This window comes from Poecile atricapillus, chromosome W, assembly GCF_030490865.1.
Source record: "Poecile atricapillus isolate bPoeAtr1 chromosome W, bPoeAtr1.hap1, whole genome shotgun sequence".
NCBI lineage: Eukaryota > Metazoa > Chordata > Aves > Passeriformes > Paridae > Poecile > Poecile atricapillus.
Window position 1 is genome coordinate 64,892,000 of NC_081288.1, and position 12,940 is coordinate 64,904,939.

At 44.0% G+C, this 12,940-nt stretch overlaps 1 protein-coding gene across 4 annotated transcripts in view; it reads right to left on the reverse strand.

Moving 5' to 3' along the window:
- The window catches only part of LOC131591460 (protein patched homolog 1-like), a 213,093-nt gene that overhangs the window by 37,312 nt on the left and 162,841 nt on the right, over nt 1-12,940 (reverse strand). For 2 of the 4 annotated variants that reach the window (XM_058862187.1, XM_058862185.1), the window contains exons 21-22: nt 9,965-10,114; nt 2,638-2,780 (exon numbers count right to left, since the gene is read on the reverse strand). In XM_058862187.1, coding sequence (XP_058718170.1) covers nt 2,638-2,780; nt 9,965-10,114 — 293 coding nt within the window. The remainder of the gene's footprint in view (nt 1-2,637; nt 2,781-9,964; nt 10,115-12,940) is intronic. The other 2 variants (XM_058862186.1, XM_058862184.1) reach the window with 1 other exon arrangement.

A 12,940-nucleotide genomic window follows, 5' to 3' on the forward strand; every position in this document is an offset into this window, starting at 1 on the left:
TGCAAGAGGATGAGGGATAATATTAGAAACCACGGGGGAAAGCTCAGCAGAAGCAGTGGGAACAGCAACAGCAATTGGGGGGCAAGCAACAAGCAGTACAAAGGAAGGAGTATAAGGTGGTGCAGAGACCATCTCTGCAGGTGCCTCGGTTAAATTATTCACAATTGCTGCAGTTAAAGTTCTTCCTCGGTTTTCGTACTTGTTTTCAACCATCATCTTTATGGTGGTCAAATGCCCAATTATCCCATACATACCAATAATCCATTTGTGCTGGGAAATTGTCTTCCAGACAACATCACAAAAAGGTGCTACTCCGAACATCTAACATTAAGATAACCAAGAACATTATAGCTCTCATCAGTTGGTATATATATTTTCTGTTAATTTACTTAATATTCTACACTGTTGGACTAATCTGTCCCTCATGGAAGTTTGGGGTCATCTTCACCCACTATAACAATGCTCAGTCTCTGATATTTTATTTTATTTTCTAAACAATGAAAACTAAAGTCAGATTGTGATAGAAAACAAGAAACTGATGGGCAAAAAAGTAAAATAAAAGAAGCTGAAAAGGTGAAATGCTCATTTTATATACTAAGAGAATATCCAGTCCAAATTTTGAATGAAGGGCTGCTATAGTTTCCCATTTGCCATGATACAAAAACGTTTGCCAAATCTTTTATCTGTTAAGTAGGAAAGTAGCACAGCACATATATCCCTGAAAATTTAGGCTAAATCTAAGAGCAACCTATATGTCAGTGTGTTTATCCCTTACAAGATAGGTCCTAAAATAATAATCTTACCTTATTTCTTCACATAAAATAAAATAAAATAAAATAAAATAAAATAAAATAAAATGTCGCTAAAGGACACGGAATGATTCACACGAACACATCTCAGTAGTATGACAGGAAAAGAAGTAACTTTATTTTCTGACTCTAGTATTTATAGATTCTTGACAATGACCGGGGATTGGATAACTAAGTTACTACCTTCCCAATCACACTGGTCATGTGAAACGTCCATCAAAGGACGCTTCTTAGAAGGAATGTGTAAACACTTATGTTTACAGTTACTTTCCTGGAAAAGTAACTAAAACTATGAAAACAAGATCAGAAGGCTTAGTTTTTAGGGTGACAATAAAATATACTGATCTTAAAAAAAAATTTCTATTTCAGGGCATGCAATATCTGTATAGCAATAATCCCCATGTAGGTTTAATGTATTTAGACCTAAGTGTAAGCCCTGTTTTCTGCAAATCTGAGCAGCTGAGGGAGTGGGGGTCTTTAGTCTGGAGAAAAGGAGGCTCAGGGGAGACCTTCTTGCTCTCTACAAATCCCTGACAGGAGGTTGTAGCCAAGTGGGGGGTGGTCTCTTCTCCCAGGTACCAAGTGACAGGACAAGAGGACAAAGCCTCAAGCTGCACCAGGGGAAGTTCAGGTTGGACATCAAGAAGAATTTCTTCATGGAAAGGGTTGTTAGCATTGGAACGGGCTGCCCAGGGAGGGAGTGGAGTCCCCATCCCTGGAGGTGTCCAAGGAATGACTGGACATGGCATTCAGTGTTCTGGTCTGGTTGACAAGATGGTGATCGATCAAAGGTTGGACTCGATCTTGGAGGTCTTTTCCAACTTAAATGATTCTGTGAAATCTCTTACATACATAAACAAAAAAATCCTGATGAGATTTAATAGTCTTTCTCTCATTTCCTGCTTCTGATGTTTTGTTGTAGTTGTTGTCAAATGGATGTCAGCTAAGTCTGATTCCCTATCCAGTTTATGTTTACCTAAGCAATTGAGTCATCTTTCAAAGCATTTTCATTTGGCCCAGTTCTACCTCAGTTCTGTTTTAGGGCTATGATTTAATTGGGGATTTTGTTGTGCTGCAGTTTGCCACAAAGAATCTGTGTTACTTCTAAGATTGGTGATTTTGCAGAGCTCCACTGTTTGCTTGGAACGGCTTAGGTTCTGTTTCATTGTACTTCTCAAAAATTTGCTCTCCTCTTATGCTTGACAAAACCACAGTCTTAAGTAAATTCACAAGAAACTGTGCTTGTAGTTCTAAACAGAAGAGCCTTTGGATTTCGCTTTACAGAATTTTAACATGAAGTTCTGTGTTCATACTTATAGTTCCCTAGCTCCCAAACAGGGCTTTTCCCCTCACCCATTTATAAGTTGCTGCAATCCTCATATAAAGATAGCAAGAGAAGGCCCAGAGAGGGCTGACTTCATGTGTCCTTTCCAGGCAAATTATTGTGCATATGAAAAATCTGGAAGACCTGACCTATATCTGGAAGGTTAAAGGCAAGAACCAGCTAATATTGGACAATACCAGCTGCTTTAAACTGACTTAATTTCAGAAGTAGAAAACTTTGCTAAAGAGGGCCATTTTTGTTTCCTTTCATGCTGGGAGTCAGATTTTCCTTGAACAGATTTTAATAGCAGCAATGAAAATACTACTGTGTCCAGCATGTGACAAGGAATTAATAGAATTCCTTGGGAAAACAGGACCATGCTGTAAGAGCATGCTTGACACACCATACACAGTAATAAAATGACAGATACGCTGAAATGTCTAAATATTAAAAGCAAAAGTATTTTTATTTTAAAAAAAAAGTCAAGACACACAAATGCTTTACCTGGCAATAAAATCAAACTCTGATCCTGCAAGCATTAACACTCCAAAGAGAGTAGACACAGCTCCATCCAACACTGGTGCAAACATATGTTCCAATGCAAGGACAGCCCTACGGTTCTTGTCTCCTACAGCAGTTAAAAATGCCTGTAAAACAATGAAATCCATTTCATTAGAGAGACATGTACAGTCTTTCAAACAGCCTCTCTCTTAGTATGCAGTTTTTCACCAGCTAATTACTTCAATTTACAGTCCATTAACGTATCTCTATAGTAGGCTAGATTTCAGGACAAGGTCTGATCATGCAGTCATACCATATAGCTGCTGCTGAAGTCACATGACCAGAGTAAGCATTGATTACAGAGTCAGAGCCATAGTAATAATTTTGGAAACGATGCATGCTTCAATCATCAGGCTTTTCATTTCTTTCTCAGTTTGCTTGTTTCCACACGCAAAGAATTCATTTTATAGTAAAAGTACCTCAGGTGTAAAAATTATAGGGCTTTTCTTGTCATTCTCACGAGGGCATAGTTTCCATGACTGTCATGAGAACTTTGTTGTAAAACTAGCCAATACTGATTCAGGTTTTCCTGAATACATTTGGAACAGGCCAAGGACTTGCAACTTTTGCTCATGCACACAGTCACATCCACGGTAGCATTTACTAGTGGATCAGGTCTTTCTGTCACTTTACACAGAAGTGTTCACTGATACAGTGCATTTCTCCTCACAGGTCTGAGGATCCACACTATCACATATACACAGTAGGCACTCAACTGATGGAAAGTTGCCAGTGTATTCAACAGGACCAGTATAAAGTAACACTGCTAAGTCGTGTGCTTCTTTTTTACATTCCTATTTCACTCAAGATGAATGTTTTTGCAACTTTTTCTACTTCAAACCTAGCAGCACTATACTATGCCCAACTACATAGCATACTAGCTAGCAGTGCTATATACAACCAACTCTGTACCTCATCTACAACATGTAGATGCTGGGTGGTGCCAGCTGTCCCCATGGCCAGTTCAAACCTTGTGAAGCCACATATAACCAGCCCCTAGGGAGCTCCAGCAACCAGGAGCGATGCAAGCAGGGCATGTAAACAGGGAGTGTCATTTGAGAGAAGCAGTGCCGTAGTTTGCATGGAAGGGCACCTGAGAAGGGCAACACTACCAGTTGTTGGGCTGCTGCCTGATCTGCTCACCCACAGGCATAGGCTGTGGCCCTGATGGTCACCCCAACTAGCTGTTGGCTATGCAAACATACCTGGCAGCTTGAGGACTCCAGAGGATTAGAAGGGCTTATTAGGCAGCGCTTTGGGATTGTTGGAAGCATGGTGGCAGAGACCTGGTGAGGGCTGTGTTCTGCAGCAGCCAGGGACCATCTACCTACTCCAGCTAGCCTGGGATGAATGGAAGTGGCCACCCAGACAGAGCTTCCTGTCAGGGAAGCTGCTGTCCAAGTGGAGGGCTGTAAATTCTGTACCCCACACTTCTGAATGGAGGAGGGTGCAAGCTCCACCTGTGCAAAGTGTGTTCAGGTGGAGTCACTCAGGCAGCTGGTGGAGGAGCTGAAGGAGGAAGTCAGCAGGCTACACTGTATTAGGGAGGGGGAACAAGAAATAGATAATTATTCGAGACTTTGCAAGAAGAAATACTAGGGCCCCGTGGCACTGACCTCCAAGGACTACCAGACAAAGAGCATCAACAGCAAGCTGACAGCACCTTGGAGACGAAGGTGCCATGGTCTCTGGTGACTTGTGTCATCAGGATATCTATCACTCCCCCCTATTTCCTTGTATGTACTAACCAGCAACAGATACAAAGTCTTGGCAGTGGGTGGAGCCAATGGACAACTCTCACAGGGAGAAACTGCACCAGTTGTACACACTAAAATCTGCAAAAGAAAGCGGTGAGTGATAGTAGCAGGTGAATCTGCTGAGAGGTACCGAGGCACACGCTTCAGCTGACCTGATATACAGTCTAGGGAAGTTTGCTGCTTGTCAGGAGCCAAGATACAGGATGTCACAGAGAGGCTGACACAACTGGCTAAAAGCACAGACTACTATCCTCTACTTCTCTTCCACGTGGGCACCAATGACATGGTAAAGCATAGTCTGGGCAAGATCAAACAGGACTTCAGAGCCCTGGGGGTGCAAGCGAAGGGGACAGGGGCCCAAGTGATCTTCTCCTCTGTCTTGCCAGTCAGGGATAAGGGTGTAGGCAGAAGTCGACACATCATGCAGATCAACACCTGGCTTGGTGGCCAGTGTTGTCGCCAGGGTTTTTGCTTTCTATGATCACAGGATGTTCTTCAATGAATGCAATCTATTTGGGACAGATGGGATCCACCTATATAGAAGAGGCAGGAGAATCTTAGTTGGCAGATTGGTTGACTTAGTAAATCATGCTTTAAACTAAGGAACTTGGGGGGATGGGGGTGGAGGGGTGTTCAAAGCTGTAAAATTCATGTGCTCACAAGCAACAGGGTGAATGAGCACATCTACCAGAGTAGTGAGCAATGCTCCCCAACCCTCCAAAAAGACTAAAGAGTTGACAGTCCAACTGAAGTGTTGCTATAGCAATGCACACAGCATGGGCAACAAACAGGAGGAGCTGGAAGCCGCTGTGCAGCTGGAAAGCTATAATCTGATCGCTATCACTGAAACTTGGTGAGATGAATTGCATTATTAGAGCACTGCAATCGATGGCTATAAACTGCTCAGGATGGCCAGGCAAGGAATCATAGAATCCTAGAATTGTTAAGGTGGGAAAAGACTTTTAAGTTCATCAAGTCCAACCACTGACCTAGAACCACCACCACATGCACCACTAAGCCATGTCCTCAAGTGCCATATCCACATATTCTTTAACACTTCCAGGGATGGTGACTCTACCACTTCCCTGGGCAGTCTGTTCCAATGCTTTACAACCCTTTCCACGAATAAATTTTTCCTATTATCCAATCTAAACCTTCCCTGGCGCAACTTGAGGCCATTTCCTCTAGTCCTGTCACTTGTAACCTGGGAGAGGAGACTGACGCCCACCTCACTACAACCTCCTTTTGGGTATTTGTAGAGAGCAATAAGATCTCAATGAGCCTCCTTTTCTCCAGACTAAACACCCTCAGTTCCTTCAGCCACTCCTCATAAGACTTGTGCTCCAGACCTTTCACCAGCTTTGTTGCCCTTCTCTAGACTTGCTCCAGCACCTCAATGTCTTTCTTGTAGTGAGGGGCCCAGAACTGAAGAGAGTATTGGAGGTGTGGCCTCAACAGTGCTGAGTACAGGAGAATGATCGCTTCCCTAGTCCTGCTAGCCACACTGTTTCTGATACAAGCCAGGATGCCATTTGCCTTCCTGGACCCCTGGCCACACGCTGGTTCATGTTCAGGAAGGAGAGGTGGGGGGAGGGGGTTGCCCTCTATGTGAAAAAAATTGATTAATTGCACAGAGCTGTTTTTGACAACGAGCAGTACACAGGTTGAGAGCTTATGGGTGAAAATTAGAGGCCAAGCCAACAAACAAAACCTTGTGTCTGGTGTTTACTACAGGCCACATTATCAAGGGGAGGATGTTGATGAAGCATTCTTGCTTCAACTATAGGAAGCATCACGATCGCAGGCTCTGATCCTGCTGGGGGACTTCAACCACCCTGACATCCACTGGAAAAGCATCACAGCAAGATGCAAGAAGTCTAGGAGCATCTTGGAGTGCATTGAGGATAACTTCCTAATCCAGGTGATGGCATGGTAGGCCAGATGGCATGGCATGGCAGGATGGGTCGACAAGGGAGGAGCAGTGGATGTTGTCTACCTCAACTTCAGCAAGGCTTTTGACACTGTCTCACATTACATCCTCGTAGGTAAGCTCAGGGAATGTGGGTTAGATGAATGGACGGTGAGGTTAATCATGAACTGGCTGAATGGCAGAACTCAGAGGGTCATGATCAGAGGAGTAGAATCCAGTTGGAGGCCTGTAGTCAGTGGCATTCCCCAGGAATCAATACTAAATTCTTCATGGAAAGGGTTGTAAAGCATTGGAACAGACTGCCCAGGGAAGTAGTAGAGTCACCATCCCTGGAAGTGTTAAAGTAACATGTGAATATGGCTCCTCAACATGAGGGAGAACTTCTTTACATTGAGAGTAGCAGAGCAGTGGAACCAGCGGCCCAGGGAGGTCGTGGAGTCCCCCTCTCCAGAGACATTCAAAACCCACCTGGACATGTTCCTGTGTCACCTGCTCTGGGTGACCCTGCCTTGGCAGGGGGGTTGGACTGGATGACCTCCAGAGGTCTTTTCCAACCCTAACTGTTCTGTGATTCTGTGATAGAAAGCCCAACCAGAGGAGATGCATTACTGGGCCTTTTGCACACCAATGCAGAGGAACTAATTGGAGAGGTCAAGATCAGTAGGTAGCCTGGGCTGCAGTGAACATGCCCTGGGGGAATTAATGATATTGAGGGATGTAGCCCAGGCGAATAGTATAGTCAAGATCCTAAACCTTAGGAAAGCCAACTTTCAGTTGTTTCCCTGTGCTCTGATCACTGATCACTATCTTCTAAAACATCACATGGCAATGACAGTGAAAGGGTAAAAGTGACAGTTACTTCAGAAATTGTCCTTTATTGAATAAAATTCATCAAAAGAATATGAAGTCCATAGCAAGGAGTAAATCCCTCTGGGAGATGGGCTGAGTGAGAGAGATGGGGAAAGCTCCACCTTGCCTAGTGTGTTGTTGCATTGTGGGGTGTCCCCTGTGCTTTTGGGATGTGGTGCTGTATTTGGAGATCTGCCCAGCAAGCTGCCAGGTTGGAGGAGTCCCTGGGCCAAGCACTCTGTTTTGCCAGGGGCAGTTGCAGTGGCTATCGCAGATTCATAGAGATCAAAGCTGACTTAACAAGGCATTAAATATGTTCCTGTGAAAAACTATTCTGCTGGTTCATCCAAGAATTTGTATGTTTTGAAACTTAAATCATTATCTGTCCTTAGGCTAGCAATAGAAATTGGAAGGAGATGGATTTGATGAGTGGACTGTTCAGTGGATAAGGAATTGGTTGAACAATCGGATCCAGAGGGTAGTGGTCAATGGCTCAGAGTCCCAGTGGACATCAGTGACCAGTGGTGTCCCTCAGGGGTCCTGTGTTGGTTTTGCATGGCCTGGTTTTTGGTAGCAGGGGGGCCACAGAGGTGGCTTCTGTGTCCAGCAGAGCCAATCCCTGATGGCTCTGAAGATGGACATGCCGCTGGCCAAGGCTGGGCCAATTAGAGAGGTTGGTGTCCTGCGGTGACTGTGATGTTAAATTGTATCCCCATTCATCTGCCTAGCCCAGAAATAGGTTTTGTATCTTTAAAACTTCATCTGAGAGTAAAAGTGAGTAGAGAAGAAGCACCGAGTCTGTTATCAGGGACTGTACTTGCTCCCCCCGCATTCCAGGATGGAGTTTAGACTACAGCACAGACAGACAACGAGGGAGAGATCGCCTTTGCTTTCCAGCTAGCCGAAGCAGAGAGGTCTTCCTGGACTTTTTCCTTTCCCTTTTCTTGGAATGATTCGAACCTGCTCTGGACTGGGGACTCGGGGGAGCACCGGGAGCTTGCACCCGTGGACTACCGGGAGCCCAGCCTGGGCAGCGGCATTTTCCAACGCCAGAGGGATTGATAACAAAACGAACACCCACAGGAGGGAGACCCTCTGAATTTGTCATCTCTTCAGAGCGGCAAGAGGTTTTGTAATTTGGTATTGTTCATTTTTGTGCTGGGTAGTGCTTTCTAGTGCAATCTATCACAGCCTGTTAAATAAACAGGTTTTTTTCCACTTCTCTTGGAGAAATCTCTTCCCAAACTGGTGGGGGGGGGGGGGGGGGGGAGGGGAGGGGAAGTGGCCACGTGAGTTTGCTTCCTGGAGGGGACCCCATTGGAGGTTTTCTCCCAAATTTCCCCTAAACCAGGACAGTTGGTAATGCCTCTGTGATAACATATTTAAGAAGAAAATCAAAACAAAGTGGGGACACAGTTTTTTTTTTCTAGCCAGAGAAGAGGAGGAGGTGAAAACATGTGGGGGAAACAACATGGAGACACCAAGGTCAGTGAAGAAGGAGGGGGAGGAGATGCTCCAGGAGACAGAGCTGATATTCCTCTGCAGGCCATGGTAATGACCATGGTGAAGCAGGCTGTCCCCTTGTAGCCCATGGGGATCCACAGGGGATGCAGAGATCCACCTGCAGCCCATGGGGGAGGTGCCCACACCAAAGTGTGTGGATGCCCAGGGGAGGCTGTGGTCCAGTGGAAGACCCAGTGGAGAGAGGGGGACCCTGCTTCCAAGCTGGAGCAGCCTGTCCTTGGAGGACTGCACCCCGTGGAAGAGTGACCCATGCCGCAGCAGCTTTGGGCGGACTCTTTGCCTGTGGGAGGGACTCACATTGCAGCAGTTTTGGGAAGACTGCTGCTCGTGAGATTGGAACCATGCTGCAGAAGTTCACAGAGAACTGTCTCCCATGGGAGGGATCGCATGGCATAGCAGGGGAAGGACTTCTCTCCCTGAGCAGTGGAAGAAGATCTTGGGTGAGAAACTGACCAAAACCCCCATGCCCTCTCTCCCTGTGCCATCGGGGTAGAAGGAGGGAGGAGTTGGGGGATAAAAGGTGTTTTTAAGGGCTTATTTTATTTCTCATTATCCTCCTCTGACTTTTTTAGTAATTAATTCACTTTGTACTTCTAAGTTGAGCCTGTTTTGTCCTTGGAGTGTTTTCTCCTGGTCCTTATCTCAACTCATGATCCCTTTGTTTAATTTTTTTCCTCTCCTCTGTCCAGCTGTAGCAGGGGAGGGTGAGTGAGCAGCTGTTGTGGGTGCCTGGCATTTGGACAGTGTCAACCATGACATGTCCATATTGGGACCAGTGTTATTTAATATCTTCATTAATGACATAGAGAGAGGGATCGAGGGCACCCTCAGCAAATTTGCAGATGACACCAAACTCAGTGGTGAAGGTGACCTGCCTGACGGATGGGATGCTGTCCAGAGGGACCTGGACAAGCTCGAGAAGAAGTCGCCCATGGGAATCTCATGAGATTTAACAAATCCAAGTGTAAGGTGCTGCACCTAGATCAGAGCAACCCCCAGTATCAATCCAGGCTTGGGGGATGAACCGATCGAGAGGAGCCCTGGTGAGAAGGGCTTGGGAGTGCTGGTGGACGAGAGGCTGGACATGAGCTGGCAATGTGCACTCGCAGCTCAGAAAGCCAATTGTATCCTGGGCTGCATCAAAAGCAGCATGGGCAGCAGGGCGAGGGAGGGGATTCTTCCCGTCTGCTCTGCTCTCGTGAGAACCCACCTGGAGTACTGCATCCAGCTCTGGGGTCCCCAGCACAGGAGGGCCACGAAGATGATTAGAGGGATGGAGAGACTCTTCTGTGAGGAAAGGCTGAGAGCACTGGGATTGTTCAGGTGACCTTATTGTGACCTTCCAGTACCTGAAGGGAGCCTACAAGAAAGATGGAGAGGGCCTTTTCACAAGGGCATGTAGTGACAGGACAAGGGGGAACAGTTTTAAACCAAAAGAGAGTAGATTTAGTGTCCGGTATCAGACACAGCTTTTTTCTCTTTGATGTTTCCACTGGTTTTGACTGAATTTGTGGCATTCAGAAATCAAGGCATCTAAATCTTTTTTGATTGGCATCAGGATTTTGTTACCAAGAAGTCCATGACTGAGGGAAGAAGAGTCCACATTGCCTGACTGATAACTGTAACCACAAGAATCATGAAATAAGTGTTGAATTAGCTTGATTTGTTTCTTTTTCTTGAACTTTAATTAATGTTTGGATTTTTTTCAGTTATTCAAGGGACTGGTGGATGGGACCCCCTGGGAAACTGCTCTCAGGGATAAAAGTGCTGAACAGAGCTGGAAGCTATTTAAAGAGATCTTTCTTAGAGCACAAGAACTATCAATTCCCATGTGCAAGAAATCAGGCAAGGAAGGCAGGAGTAAGGCATGTCTGAGTAAGGACCTCCTGGTCAAACTGAAACACAAGAGGGAAATGCATGGGCAGTGGAAGCAGGGGCACACATCCCGGGAAGAATATAGGGATGCTGCCCAGATGTGTAGGGATGGGATCAGGAATCCAGCACAGCTGGAGATAAATTTGGCAAGGGATGTGAATAATAATAATAATAATAATAATAATAATAATAATAATAATAATAATAATAATAATGGCTTTTACAGGTATGTTAGTCAGAAAAGGAAGGAAAAATAAATTGCATCTTCCCTGATAAATAGGGCATCTGGTGACAATCTACATGGAGGAGGCTGAGGTCCTCAACAACTTTTTTGCTTCTGTTTTCAATGGCAATCTCTCTTCCCACATCTCTCAAGTCTCTGAATCTCAAGGCAGAGATTGAGGGAAGGAAGTCCTACCCATTGTAGGAGACGATCAGGTTTGAGACCACCTGAGGAACCTGAACATATACAAGTCTATGGGACCCAGTGAGATGCATCCCAGGGTCCTTAGGGAATTAATCAATGTAGTTGTCAAGCCACACATATTTGAAAAGCCATGGCAGTTAGGCAAAGTTCCCAGTGACTGGAAAAAGAGAAACATCATGCCTCACTGCTAACTGTGACCACAAGAATCACAAAATGACTGTTGGGTTAGCTTGATTTCTTTCATTTTCTTGAACTTTAATTAACGTTTTGATTTTTTCCTCTCTATTTGTAAAGGGTAATAACTGAAGCAAAGAAGAGGCCAAAAATGGAAAACTGTATTTCCAGAATGGCTTGAAGAGAAGTACTGCTCAAAGTTGTGAGAAAGGACGTGCTACATCAGGACAGCAATTCAGTGTTATTGCAACTTATTGTATTATTTTGTAAAATATTTCTATAAATATTTAAAGAGGTACGCATATGCAAAAAAACACTGTAAAGCATATCATCTGGACTCAATTGCCTCCACTTAATAGAGTGAGGACAATATTGGGTTTGCTCTGTACTTATTGTACTTTCATCTCTTTGCCACAACTTTATCTAGTTCTAAATTTCAGCTTAAGTTTCTGCTGCTTAAATATTGTTTGATTTACTTGTATATTTCAATGCAAATATTGCTTATGTAATAGGATTTTTTCTGTAAAGGTTTATGTTTGTTTAAAATATTTTAAATTTGCATATCACAAACTGTGGTAGTATGAAATGTTACTGTTAATTTTCAAACATGCTATGCACAATATTTTTAAAAAATAAGCAGATATGAAGTAAAATATGTCAGTCTTGGAGACTTAAATAGTTTTAGCTGTGTGCAGATTTTGTTTTGCTGTGTGTATTGATGTGTGCATCTCAAAGTGTGCCTGTCAGTGTGTATGTTCCCAGTGTACTGTAGTTTCTCTTTTACTGTATGGTAACCCTTAATGGACTTATGAACCCACTGATGCTGGTGTGAGTCTGCCTTTCCCTGCTAATAGGCACTAGTGAAAACTGCACTGGTCTTAACTAACATGTACCATAGACTACCATTATCAAAGGGCCAAGATAAAATAGAAGACAGGAAGTCAGAGTTTGGGAGTGTGGTTCAGTTTCCCACTCAATTAATGACTTGGTACACGTGATTTCGGTCAAGTCATGCAACTGCCCTGTGCCTCAGTTTCTCAGTCAGTAAAATGGGCATAATTGTACTTACCTACTTCCCAGGAGAGTTACGAAGCTTAATTACTGTTCACAAAAGTGTTTTGACATTTTTCGTAAACAGTGCCAAGTGTCTGCAAACACTATAATCATTCTTTTTTCACTTCAAAATGTGCTGAGAGCATTTGCACATTTGCATTGAGAGGTGCTGGTGGTTATAGAAATTCAAAGAGCGTATGCCTTATTTTGATATTGATACTGTTAACTGAGTGGCATTAGAAGCTAAATAATCTATTTTTTTCTTGGCAAGCCACAGCTCAGCTGTCTCCCTATAGCATTCAAAGCAGTAACCTCTGTCACCTTATTTTAATTGCAGGAAAGAAGTTAATAAGAAGTGAGAAAAATCAAATGGAAGAATTAAAAATAACCCTTCTATTTTTACTTATTAAATATGAATGACTTTCTGTTGGATCCAGGACTAATGAGTGACTCTTTTCCTCTGTTGTTTTGATTTGTTTTCCTATGCTGCATTGGCACTTTTAATTAAAACAGCTAAATTGGGATCTCTTTGTGAAGCTAATTTAGCTTTTTTTTGGTTATGTTTCAGTTTAAAGATGTATTGCTGCAAGTGAAGGGCCTGAAAAATTGCTTCAACCTCTGTGTTCTGTTTGAAACCAAACCATAGGGATGGAGAAC